At 37.0% G+C, this 18,527-nt stretch overlaps 1 protein-coding gene across 3 annotated transcripts in view; it reads left to right on the top strand.

Moving 5' to 3' along the window:
• Positions 1-17,847, top strand: part of LOC114457584 (mitogen-activated protein kinase-binding protein 1-like) — a 35,865-nt gene extending 18,018 nt beyond the window's left edge. Inside the window, exons 16-33 of one of the 3 annotated variants that reach the window (XM_028439543.1) lie at positions 731-806; positions 886-997; positions 1,086-1,149; positions 1,439-1,549; positions 1,663-1,793; positions 4,928-4,965; positions 5,056-5,187; positions 5,287-5,423; positions 5,545-5,687; positions 6,809-6,994; positions 8,844-8,910; positions 10,274-10,411; positions 10,564-10,718; positions 11,319-11,915; positions 12,045-12,129; positions 14,113-14,174; positions 15,424-15,509; positions 17,058-17,847. In XM_028439543.1, the coding sequence (XP_028295344.1) occupies positions 731-806; positions 886-997; positions 1,086-1,149; positions 1,439-1,549; positions 1,663-1,793; positions 4,928-4,965; positions 5,056-5,187; positions 5,287-5,423; positions 5,545-5,687; positions 6,809-6,994; positions 8,844-8,910; positions 10,274-10,411; positions 10,564-10,718; positions 11,319-11,915; positions 12,045-12,129; positions 14,113-14,174; positions 15,424-15,509; positions 17,058-17,306 (2,569 nt within the window). In that variant the 3' untranslated portion in view covers positions 17,307-17,847. Of the gene's footprint in view, positions 1-730; positions 807-885; positions 998-1,085; positions 1,150-1,438; positions 1,550-1,662; positions 1,794-4,927; positions 4,966-5,055; positions 5,224-5,286; positions 5,424-5,544; positions 5,688-6,808; positions 6,995-8,843; positions 8,911-10,273; positions 10,412-10,563; positions 10,719-11,318; positions 11,916-12,044; positions 12,130-14,112; positions 14,175-15,423; positions 15,510-17,057 lie in introns of all 3 variants that reach the window. The other 2 variants (XM_028439542.1, XM_028439541.1) reach the window with 2 other exon arrangements.
• Positions 17,848-18,527: the final 680 nt, after the last annotated feature.

The raw sequence follows: 18,527 nt of genomic DNA, 5'->3' as shown, positions 1-18,527 counted from the left end.
ACTGAAAATTATTCAGTTTCTAGTGTCATTGCACTCTGAAGTAAAAGCATAGAACAAATACTGTTCATCTGATGCTCATGAACACCTGTAGGAATGAGTAGCACCAGCTTTCAAGGCTGATTCAACCTTCATTGCTGCAGAACAACTTTAAAATTTTAACCCAGTTTGTGTTCCCTGAAAAAAGGCCTATTTGTATAATTCTGAAATGTACATTATTTTTCAGTTTTGGGTTAATCAAACCTGTTTTTTTAACCTGAGTGTTCAGTACTTACCTTTGTACCATTTCAAGCTATTCATTGGACTTGCACGACTTGCATTGTAATAAATAACTGGAAAAATGACGGTGTTCTAAAACTTTTGACCGGTAGTGTGTATATACTGTATATATGAACAGTTTACAGTGCAAAATGAAGCTTTAAATACAAATTAAAAGAAAATAACCCAATAATTCAAAATGTACCAAGGGTTAACTGAATAAATACACTCATTACAGAGTGCTTTCAACTCATTGGAAACAATTACAGCTCACAGCTCTCATCACAGTACTCAAAGCGGCCGCTGACTAGTGGTTGAGAAAGTGCCTGATTTGATATGCAGCAGAGCACACATTTTAAATGTAAATATTGCCGACGATCAGGTTTTATTTAATCGTGGCAACCAAAGTTTGATAAATTGTGCAGCCCTACATCAAACTTCACCTCAGATCGAACTCTTTGTCTCCCGAATGCAGGGTTTTCAACATCAGCAGTGGCAAACAGAAGAGAGTCTACAAAGGGTCGCTGGGTGAAGAAGGCAGCCTGCTCAGGGTAACATTTTACTCCTCAGTTTTTCCCTCCCAGAAGTTCCTCCTGCTGCTTCTCAACTCTTTAGTATTTGCTCCGGCAGGTTCAGATCGATCCTTCGGGTCAATACGTGGCCGCCAGCTGCTCCGATAAAAACATCAGCATCTTTGACTTCTACACGGGGGAGTGTGTTGCTGCTATGTTCGGACACTCCGGTAACTAAATCCACGTTTACCCATGTGCATTAACTATTCATCTTCAGGACTATGATTGAATTAATCATCTGTACTTTTTAAACTTCAGAAATCGTGACAGGGATGAAGTTCACCAACGACTGCAAGCATTTGATCACTGTGTCTGGGGACAGGTAACAAGATTCAGCATTAGATGATAATCATAGGGAGGAATTTCCAAATTATTCAGTTTGATAGCAGACGTCTAGAATAATAAAAGCCTTTCATTGTCAGTGATTTTCATCCACTGCAGTGGAAACATTTTATTTTTTTAAGAAGTCTTTCATGGTTAAACTAAAATAGCCCTGAGGCTTTGCAGAGGGAGTGAAAATGACTGGTGATGTGTTCGCACTCGGTTTCCTCAATATTCTCAACTGAAATGAAATCTTAAATATTTAATGCTCCAATGCTTTTATCTCCCAGCTGTATCTTTGTGTGGCGATTGGCTCCAGAACTGACAATCAGCATGAGGGAGAGGCTCTGTCAGCTCCGACAAAACCCAAACAGCGCGCCACGCAAGGCTTGCAGTCTCAGGTGGAGCGGCTCCGTTCCAACCCACAGCTGATTATGAAAATGAAGTCACGTTTATTTTGTATTCAGAAGCTAATCCAGTGAAAGCACTCATCATTTTCTTTCCGTTGCCCCAGGCGTGAGGTGCACAGCTCTCCCACGCTGGCTACTCTGTCCTCTGACAGTGACCCGGGACACGAGGAAGAGGTTTCCAACGTCCACACGCCCAGTACTGGTTCTGACAGCAGCCCTGGCGATGAGGACACAGGTAATGTCTGTCAATAGGAGCGCACAAATGGCATCTGTACATCTAATAATTACAGGGCCGTCTGCATGCATGTGTTTGTGGTGTGAATATCTCACGGTGTCTGATCGAGCTGAAGCTTTTTTAACAGCTTCCGCATACCCCGAGTGTGTGCATCCATTGTGTTGGGCTTATTTGGTGATGCAAAACCTTTATTTTCATTTTATTTTGAAGTTACCGTCACCAGACATGAGATTGCTGCAGCAGCATGACCGAAGACGGTCCTAAGGGCCGGAACGTTGCGTTACCGGCTTGCTTTTTTGGCTATAAAGCAAGCCGAGTGAGTAAATGAGTAAAATAAAACACAAAACTAAACAATATTTATACAAAAAGTACACAAAACAACAACAGAAATGCACAAAAATATACAAAATTACTTCAGAAAAACACGAAATGACAACAAAAGCCAACAAAGTAACTGTAAATATACACAAAAAGGCTCCAAATACACACAAAAATGACTCCAAATCACATACATCACAGAAAAATACGCCAAACAACAACAAACATATGAAAATGAGTAAACAAAACACCAAATGACGCAGAAATGCACCAAACTACACCAATAAAAGCTACAAAAACACACAAAATGACTCCAGAATCACACTGCAATGGCAACAAAAAACAATAATTATACAAAACTGCACAAAAAGACAACAGAAAGAGACAAAAACACAGATAATGATTCCAATAAACATACATTACAGAAAAATACACCAAACGACAAAAATGTAAAAATGAGTAAAAAAAAAAAACGTACAAATTTATCATGTGCATGTCCCATAGAATTATGCCAGGGAAATCGCACACACTATTTAATTTTGTACACAGTTGTACACCTCTTTGTACTTCAAACACATACTCATTTGGCCATAATTGACAACTCTACTTAAGCTCCCACATGATCTCACTAAATTAGCGTTTTTTAACCTTGGGTTTGTGACCCCATGTGGAGTCGCCTAAAATGTTTAGTAACTGTAAAAACAAAACGAAAAGAAAGCATTACTGATAAAAAAAAATTATTATTTTTCAATTTTTGAAATTATACTTTTTTTTTCAATTTACTACATCACACATACAATAAATATCAAACAAATGTATTCCATACTTAAACTTTCTCAAATATAAATCCAATTCAAATAAATTCCAGTATAAAAATATCTTGACCAAAAAACAAAAAGTCCCTGGGGTCGCCAGAATTTTGTGAAATCAAAATGGGGTCATGACCCAAAAAAGGTTGGGGACCACTGCCCTAAATCATCGCAGCGCAGCGTATCGTTAAAGAGTAACTCAACCCCAAACCCACTTTTTTCTGCTAAATATATATGTATTTGGGTATAAAGTAGTGCTGTTTATTTATCCTAGTCCATCTCTTAACATTTTAGTGAAAGTATTTTAATTTTACGTCTTTAGTTGTAAAATGTCAGAGTGACTACCTTCTAAAGGTTGACAGACATATTGTATGGCGTCATTTGGACGTCACCATCACTGCGTCATCCGACACTGTTGGCCCCTCCCCTCCTATAAAAGCTAGGAGGAGGGTTTCTTCCAATCACAGCCCTCAGTGAGCAGTCATGGACAGTTCTAATGCAGAACTCCATCCTGCTGCGGTAGTGTTAGTGACTCTGTGCTTCTATAAAGAGCAGATTCTGGTCTTTATCTGTGTGTAGGGATGTCCCGATACAACTTTTTCACTTCCGATACGATACTGATATTGCAGCCTCGCGTATTGACCGATACTGATATTGATCCGATACTATATCAGCACGAATCATGCATACTTTTATTACTTATTTTGTAGTGTAGAATGTTAGCAAAGGCTTGATCAAGTGATGTTACTCAAACAGAGAACAATAGTCAGCAACAGTAGGTATGAGAAAAACTGACCCATTTATTATTAACCAATTGGTTACATACATTTTAACCTTCAACATAATATCTACAGTATTCTACAATTGAAAAATATAATATATATTGGAGAGTTGAGATGATATCGGACCAATGTCAATATCGGATCAAGACACCCCTAAATGTGTGTATGTGCATGGACGTGTGTGTACTTCTAGTCGCTGTGTTTGCGTCTTCCTGGTTTATGTGTGTGTGTGTGTGTGTGTGTGTGTGTGTGTGTGTGTGTGTGTGTGTGTGGTGGTTGTCATGGCTGCAGGGCAGGGGCTGTTTGCCCGTGGATGCTTTAGTATCTGTAGAGGTGTGTGTCTGTGTGTGTGTGAGCTTCACGTCAGGATTCCATGTGTGCCTGCGATTGTAGTAGTTGATCAGAGCTCAGCTGTCACTTACTGTGCAGCTTTGGCTGACTGGGCGTGTCTTAAGCCCATAATCAGGGCATTTTTTGAATTTCCCCCCCGAGTGGCAAGTCAGCAGAAAGCAGGGGTTCAGTTACTCTTAAAGGTCCCATATCATGCTATATTAAGACCTTCCAAAATCAACTACAAATAACATGTGGGTATTATTTTACATTTTGCAAAAGAAAATACTAATTCATTAAGATATAATCCTTTTTTTCTTTCAACCTGGAAGTTGAGACGCACGGTTTCTCAGAGTGCCACCTCTCCCCGTGTGAGTGCCTCCCATTTCATGACGTAGCCCTAGAGCTCCGGCAGCATGGGCAACAGGCACGCCCACGAAACTTTGTAAACAGTTCCAGAGAGTGTATTCTGTTAAAAGCTAAAAAAAAAAAAAGTTGATTTGCATGATATAGGACCTTTAAGTGGTTATCACTTTGGCATCACATTACCCTGCCTTTGTGTGTGGAGTTTGCTTGTTCTCCTACAGTTCCTCTCTACAGTCTATAAACAGGTATTTTAGCGAGGTGAAATCTCTAAATAGCTAATAAAAGTGAATGAGTGTTTGAATTTAAGTTAAATGTTATGTTGAACTTCTTTTTTTCCTTCATAGGTAACAGAAGGTAGATTAATTTTGCCGGAGCCAATGATTTAAATTAGAAGTCACATTATTTAGAAATCGTTTTTATTATCACCCACACCACCCTGTGCAACTACAGTATGTGTCTGTTCAGAAAGGAGAGTCCGTCTTTGGATTATTGTCACTTTTTTGTTGTTTTTTGTTTCCTATTGGAACAGGAGGCTCAGATGAAGGGCAGCAGTGGAAGATGACAAAGGTAGGCCGCATTCATACTGTTATTTATCTGATGGGGGATGGGGATCACAGTCATACATTATGACAATCATTTCTTTATTGGATAAACCAGGTCAGCTCAGATTGCTCCAAGCGTCCTCGAAGGCGCTGGTCTCACCGTATGGGCTCTTTGGAGCTGATGGTTAAATCCATGCTGGACCTGAGGCAACTGGACACGAGTGTGTCTAAAAAAGACCTCCATGATGTAAGAGGGACTTCCTCCAGCCTCCAGGATCCCTTGGTATGCTGGACAGATGCCAAGATGCATGATTTAAAAGTCACCTCCGTGTGTTTTCTTTAACAGTCATCGTCTGAGGAGAGACCGAGGAGGCCTCAGTCTCGGCCACACACTGCGTGGTTGTCCTCTTACTTATCCAAGGACATGAACGGGCTCGATGGTGGCGTGCTTTACCCGGAGGATGACACGACCTTACCATGCAGGTACAGTAAATTCCCAGAACGCACGCTCTCAACCAAGTAACTGCGCTAGAACAAGAACAACAGTGCCTTTCTACTCTCCCTGTCCATCTGCTCTTTATTCTGTTTCATTTCTGCTCATCAGTGATTACATGGTGAAGGAGCAGCAGCGCTGCAGGACAAAAGGGCCAGGGAACCGCAGTGAGAGCCAGGACAGCTGCAGCCCCGACAGCACCAGCTCAATAGGCTACTGCAGCAGAGAATCCAGTCCAGATTACTTCCTGGAAGGTGAGATAAAGGGAAAGGTCACTGGGAAACAGTTACCAAGTGTCAACTAACTTTTATATATATATATATATACACAGAGGATATGTATATAAAATAGAAATCTATAAGATCATTTGAAAACGGTAATTTAAAGCTGCAGTTTGTAAGTTTTTTTGCTTCATTTGGTCAAAAATCACTGATCATAATCACTATTGAGTATATTGTAATCCAAAGTGTTCTGATAGGATAGTGTAGTTTTACATCTTCTCTTGGCTTTATGTATGAGGGACAAAAAATAATTGGGTGCAAGAGAACTTATCAAAATAAAACATTTGTCTTACCGAGAGATGTTTATACAATACAAATAAATGATACTAGGTATAAAATTGATGTAAAATGTGAGCATTTGCCGTACTTGTGTAAATTAATTTTATTATAATTAGCATATTAAATCTTAAATTGACTGACTTTGAGTGTTTTTCTAACTATTAAATTTCACTTTGTCTTTTATTCCAAGCCTATTATAATGATACCGATAATCTTTTGACATTATTTCTTTTCAGAAAAATCTATACTCTTGTCTTATACTTTAATATGGTAGTAAATTACTTAGTTTGGAGTTTTAATCACAAGGGGAAAAAATAAAAAATAAAAAAAATTTTAAAAAAAAATATATATATATATATATATATATATATATATATATATATATATATATATATATATTTAAAATCAAAGAAAAAGGTGAAGAAACTTCACTGATGGTGTTTTTTCGACTGTACCTTGAAGTCTATTGTCAAAGAATTTCTCACTTACTGGTTTTATTTCAGTTTTCGCACCCAGCTGTGTTTCTGTTCGCTGTCTTACTTGTTTTTATCTCACTGTGTTGAGCTCAGGATTTAAAACTAAAACAGAAGAATGTTCATGAAAGCCCTGATGTATCTTCAGCCTAGAGTAAAGCTGAAAACCACTGAGAGGGATTTGAGCAGACGAAGCCCAGGATTTGTTTTAGTTTCTAGTGAAAAACAAGCACACAAACTCCTGCAGTGGTCATTTAGGATTACGTGCTTTCTATTGTTTGTGTGTGGTCAGAAACAGGAAGTAGAGGCTTTTCATGTTCTTGTTCCTGGTTTGGGTTTCAGACTCTGCAGCGGAGGAATATGTGAGTCCGGACAGCTCAGAGGATGAGGAGGAGGAAGAGGAGGAGCAGGTGGTATGTGTGGCGAGCGTGGATGAGGCTCTGAGGGCGGTGACGGACGCTTCTAACCACAGTCCAGAGGATTTCCTCAGGCAGAACTTTGAGACGCTGGCTGAGAACTGCAGCACAGGTACTACGTGTCACTGCTCCTTACAACATCTGTCGCATCCATTCACTCAGACAGGTGACGTGAGTTAAAGTGAAACCATTTATCCATCATGCGGACACACACACTGTTTCCATCAGTGTTAATTTCGTTGACTAAATATTTACGTCATTATTTTCATCACGAATATATTTTTGCGGACGAAAACGAATTAATTGACTGAGACTAAAACTATGACAAAATTGATTGACATTATCATCAAAGAATAGGACAAGACGACAAAAGATGTAGCCTGGAATCCATCCTAATCTCCTTGTATTATTCATACAGGCGATTAGTCTGGAAGAGCTCGTTTGAGTTCTGGTGGTTGAGCGGGACGGAACAAACGCGCGTAACCAATCAAACAATGAGCAGATCTGACGACAACAGCGCAACAAGCATAGTTCTTTTTCTCTTAAACGGAGCCAGCAGACGTGTTGTACGGTACAGACTTACGGTTTTAAAGGCTCTTCTTGTTGTGGTTTCAACAATATATCCACGTCTTTTAAAACAGAGCAGAGCGCAGCTGCGATGGTCATGTTTGTTTTGATACTGCTTTTCCGCAGCGGATATGACGTTTTTTCCTGTTCGGCTCTCATTGGCCGCATGCGCGAAATGTGTCTACATCCGGTCGGCCTATATTATGGCAGTTCGTGTACTATTTAAAAAGTTGAAACCCTGCTATTTAAAAATAATTAGAAATTTATGTTTTGAGTGAATTCCGATTCATTTTAGTTTTCATCTTATTTTCCGTTTGGGTTTTGAGTTTATGATCTTTGACATTTGCACTACAGTATTTGTTTGGCAAAAATTGAGTTGCAAATGAATACTTATTGCACATTTGTTTGCATTATTATGGGAGAAATATACCATTTTAAACTCGACAGTCTGTTTGTGTTATTCAGTACTGCTTTTGTATTGAAATAAAAACACAGTTGTGTTGAAATCAAGTTACATTTTAGTTTGTTTCCTAGCGGTAAAAAATTGTCTATGAAATCTGTCATTGATTTAGTCTACTAAAATTAAAACAAATCAGATGACTAAATCTTGACTAAAACTAAAAAGAATTTTAGTCAAAAGACGAAGACTAAAACTAAATTCAATTATTTTTTCAAAATTAACACTAGTTTTGATTTTTCTTACCATAGGCGGAGTTTGAGATTCTTGCCAGGGGGGCAAAAGAATAATATATAGACCGTCTCGAGATTCGCGCCAACCACAATGTGTGTAACATATCAAATAATGCAAAAATAATTAGTAACATAATTGATAATGTTAACTACAAAAATTTGCCTCGAAGCATCGTTTAATGTTGTAAAATTCACGAGAAAGTCCGGCCGGCGGCTGCTTTCTGCTTCATTTTTGCTGCAGTACCACACATAAACTGCTGGGCGCAGTGTCGCGTCACCATTTACATTGTGAAGAAGAATTGTGCAACCGAAGAAGAACCAACCTAAAGTCTCCAAAGTTTGGGACCATTTCACTGAAAACTGAGCTAGATCTAACATATGTGACATGAAACTAACAGTTATATGTTAGAATCAAAGCAGCAGAAAACTATTTTATCGAAAAATAAATCTCAATAATGTAGCCTTGAAAGGAAGTAGATAGTCACATGACTCGATCGGCAAAAAATAGTTTTTGTTTTTTTTTTCTTAAAAGAACAACAAATGAATTCACATGTACTGTATTTTGTACAGTCACTGTGTTTTATGGCAATTAAAATATTTGTATATAATGTACATCATATTAAGAATTGTATTTGTTCTCATGAAATTGGGAAAATGGAATGAAAACTGTTTTTTGTCTCTATTTCCATCCATGATGTCCACAGCTCAGCAGAGCAGAGTCCCGAGGCTCAGTATGACCTCACGCTTCCTTGCCAAAGGACAGAATAACAGGTACTAATAACTAATAACAGGTACTGCTCACCATTTAACACCAGTATGGACTCACGGCTGTGATCACAAGTCCAGATGGACGCTGTCGTCAGCCTTTGACGGCATCCATTTACAAACTCTGTCCTTATGTAGTTTTTTTCAGCATGGTTGGTATCAAGTATAATTGTAATTGCTGTAGTTGATAATTAATTACAGTTATAGTGTAATTGTAATTGAAAAAAATCTGTTGCTGTTGTAATCATAATTGAATTGTAATTGAGTTTAGATAATTGACTTTGTAATTGGCATGGAAATTCTATAAAAACTGTCAATTACAATTGAATTAAACACAAAACTGGGGAACCATGCTACAGTTATATGTCTTACACGTACAAACTTAACAATTATTAAAATACGCTTCATATCAACTTTTGCCACTAACTGTCTGTTCCCTTCATGATAATTTTATAATTAAATTTAAAAAAAAAATTTGAAATCTAGGGTTGTACTGTCAGAAAAAAGGCTCAGACGCCCACAACAAAAATATTATTACCAATATCATCCTGGATAAGGAAGCCTAACAAGGTAACCAAGAGCTTAAAAACAAATTGGATAATAGATAAAAATTTTCAGTGTATTTTACAGCTGATTTAAGACGTTATCATAAGAGATGCTAACAGAAAGCTAACAGGAAGGATAAGTTTTAAGGGATTTTCTATTAAAGACACAGTAATTGTTATTAATTGTACTTTAGGAATTGAGAATGCAATTGTAAGTGACTTACAGAGGAAAATAACAATTTTAAGTGAAATTGAAAAAAAATAAATTTATTTACATTTAGTTTTCAATTACCCATGTTCAATTACGATTACAGTTACCTGAATTTTTTCCAATTACAACTGAATTATAATAATTATAAAACCAATTACAATGATGTTCTCGATTACTAAATTCCCCAGTTTTGCGTTGAATTATAATTGACAATTTGTATAGAATTTTCATGGCAATTCCAATTACAATGTCAATTATCTGAACTAAATAACAATTTCATTGCATTCACGACAGCAACAGATTTTTAAAAATTACAATTGCAATTATAATTACGCCGTAATTGTAATAAATTATACAATTACAATTATAATTGACCCCAACCCTGTTTTCCAGCATACAATTCAATAGTCTATTATTTATTATATTTAATTACCATTTCTTAAACACCACTTTTGGAGATTCTGTGAACAAAGACGACTGTCTGAGTTCATCAAACATAGTGGAAACAATCTTTTTTTTTTTACCGCTTTTTCAGGTCAAACAGTTTGTCATTATCACTCTTTAGAGAAGCTCATGTGTTTCTCTTCTTATCTCATCTCCTAACTCTGTGCAGATCAGCAACTCTGTTTACCAAAGCAAATGGAAAAGAACAAGGGGGCCATTCAGCAAAGCCCCTGGTGTCGACAGTACGGCCTCTGATGGAAGGCGCTGAGAAGGAACAACACACACACGACACAACGGAGACACCAGGGTAAGAGCAATAGCAGCAGTGGTGGGTTTCACTTTAATGCTGTTGGATACATTATCTTAATGCAGCAAAAGTAAGAGTAGAAACTGTTTTTTTTTTTTTATTCTTTTGGTTAGTAGTTGTGAAGAAAGTCTGTGTTTTTGCCATTGTCTCAGCAGGACTCCAGAAAAGGAGTGTCCTCCTAAATTTAAATTTCTGAAGAAGAAGAACTCAGGCCCCCACATCTGGAAACAAGCCAGGTCTCCAACTAAAGCTGCAAGGGGCTCCAGTTTACACAAATCCCACTCAGTCCAGAACTTATCCACCGACTGTACGTTAACTTTCTGTCTGTCTGTCTGTCTGTCAGTTCTTTAAAAACACTACAGAAATAGTTTCATTGCTGTTGCTATTAGTCTGATTAATAGGTTTTAACATTTACAGTAAATTAATCTTCACATTTAATTTATTTAATCTATTTAATTTATTTATTTATTTTATATATATATTATTTGTTTATTTGAATCCCCATTTGTCACGTCCAAAAGGTTATTATAATTATTTTATTATTTCATTATGATGGTTAATTGAAACAAAACACACAAAATCTTTATTGTACAGTTTTTTTTCATTGATGTTTTTGTTTTTAACCTGATCTGCTTATTATTTTTTTGTTTCTTCGTATAAATTCCTATTTTTACTCAGTTTTTATTGTTGTTTGTTATATCTAATGACTTTTAATGACCATTTATTGTCAAGCCTTTCAATTTGTATTCTGACCGATGTAGGTTTGACATTTAGTTCTACTTAAAGTACATTGTTCTACTTTGAATTTGTACTTTGATGCTGTTAAACTGTACAATTTCATAGATATTTGCTTTTTTATGTGATTAATTGATGTATATATTTCATTTCCTGTGGTTTTTTTCTCCAGCATCCAGCTCTTTACTCCCCTCTAGTGACAGCAGAGAGTTCTACAACCGTCCTCATCAGCTTTTCCTGGATCGTGACACTCGTAGACCTTCCCTCCACCTCTCCTCCCCCTCCTCTGGCTCTCCACAGTCTCCTCGCTCCCCCATGCCCTGGGAGAGCCCCAGACTGAAGCCCCATCACTCCTACATGAACCCCACTGCCAGCTCCATGGCTAAAAGCAGCCGATCCTCCTCCCTCGTGGATGGCATCTACATCAGGACCCCCCCGCGGTCCCCTTGCATCTCAAAGGGCAGCAAGTCCTCAGATGAGCTGGATGCAGAAACACCCCTGCTCACTCCATCCCCCACCCCCCACTCCCCATCCTCTATCTCCTCATCATCACCTCTCTCCTCTTCTTCTCTGTCTAACAGTCCTCCTCCTACTCCTACTACTATTTCATTTACCCACAATCCTCCTCCCTCCCGTATCCCTCTTCCCAAGCAGCCCCTCAGCCCCAGGCGCAGCCTCGGCCCCGAGGTGAGGCCCTGTGGAGGACTGTCGAGGACTCTAACACCAGATTCTGGATGTAATGTAACATCTAATCCTGGGCTCGGACACGGTTCGACACATTTGTTCTACCCACACACACACACACACACACACACACACACACACACACACACACACACACACAGAGCTGAGGTTTTTACTCCGTGTGTGTGTGTGTCTTTGTTTTGATTATTTTCAGCACGAGTGAAGCTTTCCCTACGTTTGGATGCTTCTCCGTCGAGCTTGCTGCCTAAGCAACAAAAAGAAGATGCAGTTTCTGAGAGGTATAAATCTGTACTCTATAATTATCTTTCATAGCAAAAAGTACCAAAAAATACATTTGAACTATTTTGGCTCAAGTACCCCCTTTCTATTATTTCTGAATCCAAGTACCTCCTCTGTCCGACTACAACATTTGATTTAAAAACTGTTTTTTAGCAAACTATAGAACATAACGATGGAATGAACTAGTGATAACACACTATTGAAAAAATCTCATTTTGTAAATAAGCTGAAAGGGACAGTATTTAGTGCAGTGGTTCCCAACCTTTTTTGGATTGTGTCCCCAAGAATTTCTAGAATTCGTTTTTGATCATGTTTGAGCTCAGATACTGTATATATGTATTTTTTTAGAATAATTTATCTTTATAACTGTTTAAAATTGTGCGTTGTTTTAATTTAGAAAAAGAACAAAAATTAAAGAATTTCAAAGATTTATTTTAATTTTTCCGAAATTTCAGGCGACCCCACGTGGGGTCCCGACCCCAAGGTTGAAAAACACTAATTTAATGTTTCCTGAATAGATTTATCTCAGTAGTTTTTATCATTTATGATCATCTTACACCTGGTGTGACACTTTATTTGTTAACATTCCCCCATTTGAGAAACAATGCCATAATTGACTTTTATCGTGACCCCATTTTGATATCAAGAATTTCTGGCGACCCCAAATACTTTTGTTTTCTAGAATTAGTTTTTTTTTTTTTATCATGTTTGAGCTCAGATTTTTTCTTTTTTTTTTACTACATTTTAGTTGAAATAGAGTTATATAGAGTTGTTTTAATAAAAGTACCCCCTTTAGTGCCATCACATACCCCCAGGGGTACACATACCTCCATTTGAGAAACACAGCTCGACAATAATCTTTCACAACAAAGAATACCGAAAAAAAAATAAATGTTTAAATCAGTCTAAATCAGTGTTTTTCAACCTTGGGGTCAGCTGAAATGTCTAGGAATTGGTAAAAAAAAAAGAAATAATAAAAAGTTACAGATTAGAATGATATTTTTATATGTTTTAAATGATTATTATTTCTCAAATGAACACATCACACACAAATAATATAATATTTATTTTATATATTATCTTGAAGTCCCTTGCGATGCCTGAAATTTTTTATATGAAAATGGGGTCACGACCCAAAAAAGGTCTAAATGTCTTTTTTTTTTTTTTTTTCAAGTTTTTTTTTTTTTCCAGGCTTTTTCTTTAGTGATTACAGTAAATATGAGAATTTTTGTGGTAAATTGCTAATCAGATGAGCATTGTTATACATCTATAAAAAAGATATATAAGCCCAACAGAAATTGTTATTTTGAATGTTCAATTCTAATAAAAAAGGCACCAAAATGGAAGCCTTAATTTTATTTTATAAAAGTGTGTCTAAATGGTAAATGGACTTTATTTATATAGCGCTTTATCTTTACACTGAAGTCGTCTCAAACGCGGTCTAAGAGATCATCAGGAGTATATTTATTTCTTCTTTGTGTGTTTGACTGGATGAATACTGCTCTTGTGCATTAGCCTTAACAAATGGCAAAGGACTCCCGGGGCCCCCCTATGAACACAGCCCTGCAGAGATTAACGCGTGGTATTTTATAAACACCAAATAATGTAAAATATATATTTTACTCAACAAAAACAAGGGCAAAAACGATGGAATATCTGCTGTTCTTTCCTCATCCCATCCACTTATTTTAATGTTTCCTCTGCAGCGCTACTATTTACAGATAGACATCACTACTTTTGGTTATTTTTACAAGCACCAGTAGTTGTGGGAGGAATCTAGAGGACAGTGTTAGAGGAGAAAATCCATATTTGCCTCAGGAGAACATTTAAACTCCACATAAACTCCCTCAGCTGCTTTTCAACCCCAAGCGTTCCCTTAAACGGGTTAGCCGCTGACTTATCTGGTTAATCACTTTAATTCAGTTTAATTTTAGGACTTGTAGTTCATTGCATCTGATGTTTTTTTTAACGTTTGTTCTCAGCACAAAGAGGACAAATCAGACGGGAGACGCTGAACACAGCCCAGCCCTGAACCCTCAGTCAGGTGTGTCCGTCACTCCTCCTTCCTGTCTGTGTCTGTGTCGCCTCCATTATTAAGCCTCAAAGGTGACGTTACAGACACTACATTATCAGCGACACCATGTAGAAGCCGTTATTTAGTCAGTAATGCTCAACATGTGGCTTTTTGTTTTAATTTTAATCATGAATCCCCCAGAAAACCTCAAAAGGGTGAAACTTTTGAACCCATTTTTACCTATTTCCTTTGGCCATTTTGCAACTTCCTTTGTCCCATTTTTGCCCCTTTTCAATAGGTTCTGACTGTTTTTTTCAGATTTTAGCTTCCTTTGCCAATAAATATCCCATTTTTCCTATATTTGTTATTCATTTTTGCAAGTTCCTTTTGACACTTTTGTCCAATTTTTGTCCTTTCTTTCATTTTTTGGCCACTTTTCATCCAAATAACCTACTTTTGGCCCAATAAATATCACTTGTTTAATTTTTTCTCGACATTTTCCCTCTTTTTGTTTCACATTTTTGCCCTTTTTTCACTATTGTCTGCCACGTTTTGTTCATTTAAGCTACTTTTTGCCATTACATGCCACCTGGTTCCTTATTATTTGCCTATTTTTTGGCCACTCGTGACTGCTTTTGGCTCGATTCAGTCACCTTTCACTTTTTTCTTGCCACTTTTGGACCATTTTTGGCCACCTGTTACCATGTCTGCCTCCACTTGCTCGTCAAAAAAAAGATAACGTAGTGGACTGGACGGTCCCACTTTGGGTCGATGACCCACAGGGACGTTGCCTGGTATGCCAGATGGCCAGTCCATTCGTGCTTACAGATGATCCAAGAGCAGGCAGATCAGTTTGGAAGTCTGCACGTGTAAATAAATCTAATGATAAATGTTCCTGTGGTTGGATGAATATCAACACAACCATAAAGGCAACCTGTTTTATTTCACTTTGGAACACAAACACGCGTACATGAAGCGATTTCTTGTTCACAGTCTTACCTACAACTGTTTTTGAGCTGGAGGATAGAAACTGTGAAATCCCTTTTCTCAGCTCTCAGGATGATGTTGCTGCCTGCTCATTTGTTTTTCTAATCTCTCCTTTGATGCTAAGTTGTTTTTCATGCTTTTCAACCTTTTGCTCAGTGTTTACTCTCTGTCTCCTCCGTGGACTGCAGTGTGTATTTTTGTGTGTATTCTTTGTGTGTGTACGTGTGTGTGTGTGTGGTGTCCCACATGCTGTGCTGTACTTGAAAGCCCTTCCTTCGATTGCTCTCTGCAGATTGTTCAGTGACCGAGGAATCTTGTAGGCAGGCTGTTACCGACCTTCACTGCAGTCTGAGGAAAACCATTGTGATGTACACCACGGTCAGTGACTCACGGAGTGTTTGCATGTGTGCGTTTAAGGTCAAAAGTCAATGACTGACTTTAGAAATAACAAAAGGGATGTATTACTTTGATCAAAACAAGTTAGTAAAGGGTTGAATATATGTTGGTGAATTAGAATATGGATATGGGGCAGTACAATGCTCAAGATTTGGCCACTCGTACTTTTTTTATGGCCTGATCACATCATTTATTTATTTATTTTTTCATTTATTTATTTTAAACATTTAATTTATTTTAAACATTTAATTTATTTTAAACATTTAATTTATTTTAAACATGTAATTTATTTATTATTTATTTATTCTTATTGTATTTATTTATTTATTTATTAACAGGGACAGTGTACATTAATATCAATACAGAAAATGTACCAGATTTTTTTTAACTTTGTTTTTTTTTTGTAATATATAGCATACAAACAACTTATAAATAACAAAAACAAAAAAACAAAAGAAATCCAAATACAAAAATTCAAGTACAAAAAATAAGAATAAACAGAAAACAAGAACAATGATTTAACGTAGGGTAAACATTTTCAGGGGCATTTCCTGTTTGCATAGTCAATTCTTTTTGACGTTGCTTCTTTGTAAACAGTCCACTTCTACCATAGGTTTTCCCTTTAAGCTTTAGTTGGTAAGTCAAATTTTCCATAATCTGAAAATGTACCAGATTTAGCCAGAAGGCTATTTTTGTGTAGTCCAAGGACAGAATGTTCAATTGTCACCCTAAAAGAATACTATTTACACAAATTACAGGAAATATACAATAAAATATACAGTGAAAAAAACAACAATCACTCTGGAGAATTTGAGTCTTAAAACATGAAAATATTACTAAGGAAGTTGTTTTTTCTTGCAACAATGTAAATAGAAAATTAAAGTAAACAGCCAAAGTGTGATTGAGGTTGAGAAATTAAATTAAGATGAAGAGTGAACCATTTGTGATGATATTATCAAAATGTGGAATGCTTTCAGATTAAAAAAATGACTCCTTGTGTTACGTTACGTTATAGCTCCGCCCCTTGTGTTACGTTACAAATATTAGCTCCGCCCCTTGTGTTACATTACATTGTATAGCTCCGCCCCTTGTGGTACGTTACAAATATTAGCTCTGCCTTTGTTTTACGTTACAAATATAAGCTCCGCCCCTTGTGTTACGTTACAATTTATAGCTCCGCCCCTTGTGTTACGTTGCAATTTATAGCTCCGCCCCTTGTGTTACGTTACAAATATTAGCTCCGCCTTTGTTTTACGTTACAAATATAAGCTCCGCCCCTTGTGTTATGTTACAATTTATATCTCCGCTCCTTGTGTTACGTTACAAATATTAGCTCCGCCCCTTGTGTTATTAACTTAATTTCAAAGAATTTAACTCATTTAGGTGTTTTCAATTTAAACAATTCAGTTAAATTGTTCCAATTATCGTCTTCTCAGTGAGGGCATTGGGAGTTTATATTAAAATGTTGTTATTATTTCTTCTGGTGACTCTTCCACTTCCAACTTTATCTGTATTGTTTACTCACCTCAGCTTCAACAAAGCCTCCAACAACCTGCTGAAGATCACCAGAAGATGAAAAACATTCTGTCTGAAGCTTTATTCGCTGTTAAGTCCGAGTTAAACTCTCTGCCCCGCCCTGCCTCACAGTGTGAGGGGCTCCCGGGGGACAACGGGGCCACAGCAGCTCTGTTGGAGCAGTACGCCGAGCTGCTGCTGAAGTCTGTGGAGAAGAGACTGGATACGAAGGCTCTGCTGGACTCTGCTGGAGGAAACTCATGAAGTCAACAGCACTACCTGTGAATGGCACTATTGGTATTTGCACAGAAACTGAAAAAAAAAAAGATGAATGTATGAGAAAGATGCACTGATATGTATTTATTGTAAAGCATTGCATTGTGTAGATTTTTGTTTTTAATGAATGAAAGATATCTATCTATAAAAGCAAGAATGTTCTGTGCGCGTGTTTGTGGAGCCGATATCTCCCCGACGCGGTGCCTGTTCGACCTGAAACTTTGTCAACGGCTTCCAAATACCCCGAGTTTGTGCATCCGTTATTTTGGAGTAATTTGGTCATTTTTCCAAATGTGTATTTTAATTTTAATGCTGCTTAACGGCACATTCAAGTTTGCCCAGAAGTGAAACCTATTCAGCTTTTGACCTCAGTGTGAGGGAGCATGTATCTTAAAACACGTCCCCTCACCACGCACAAGGTATTTATAATAAAAATATACTAAATGAGTAAAATAAAACAAAAAACTAAACAATATTTCTACATAAAGTACACAAAACAACAACAGAAATGCACAAAAATATACAAAAAGCCTCCAAAAGCATACATTACAGAAAAATGCGCCAAACGTCAACAAAAATATGCAAATGTCTCAAAATACACAAAACTAAATAATTATTCAAAAAAATACACAAAATGACAAAAGAAATGCACAAAACTACACCAAAAAAGATACATAAATACACAAAATGACTACCTTGTTACCGAGGTAACCACCCCCTGATTTTAGGTGCAACATCCTGTGCAATAAACAGATACCTTTGCACACAAGGTTCAAGGTTTTATTGTCACATTAATGGCCATAGTTTGTAATTATTGTATTAAAAAAAAAAGACGTGATTATTTATTAACTACTCACTAAGTGCACTGCTGTCACACAGGAAGTTGTGCATATGTTATTTGTGATGTTTTTGTCATTTCACATATTTAAATGTACCGAAAGGCATTTTCCTTTTTCTGCACAGATGTTCTTTCATAAATGAAATTAATAAACCATACCATCTGTTCTGTGTTGTTTTGACCGATACCTTTATTCAATAATCTCATTAGTTCACATTAGTAATAATATAATTTAGTCAGTAGCTCTTTATTAGACACTGATGTGTTCAACGAAGATGCGGCAACGTAAGAACGCAAAAAAAATGTAAACACATAATACATTTTGTTTAATAATAAATGAGCATTGTATGCATAATAATGCTGTATTAATA

This window comes from Gouania willdenowi, chromosome 24 (assembly GCF_900634775.1).
Source record: "Gouania willdenowi chromosome 24, fGouWil2.1, whole genome shotgun sequence".
NCBI lineage: Eukaryota > Metazoa > Chordata > Actinopteri > Blenniiformes > Gobiesocidae > Gouania > Gouania willdenowi.
The sequence above is the reverse complement of the archived record's forward strand: the minus strand, read 5'-3'. Positions and strand labels throughout refer to the sequence as shown.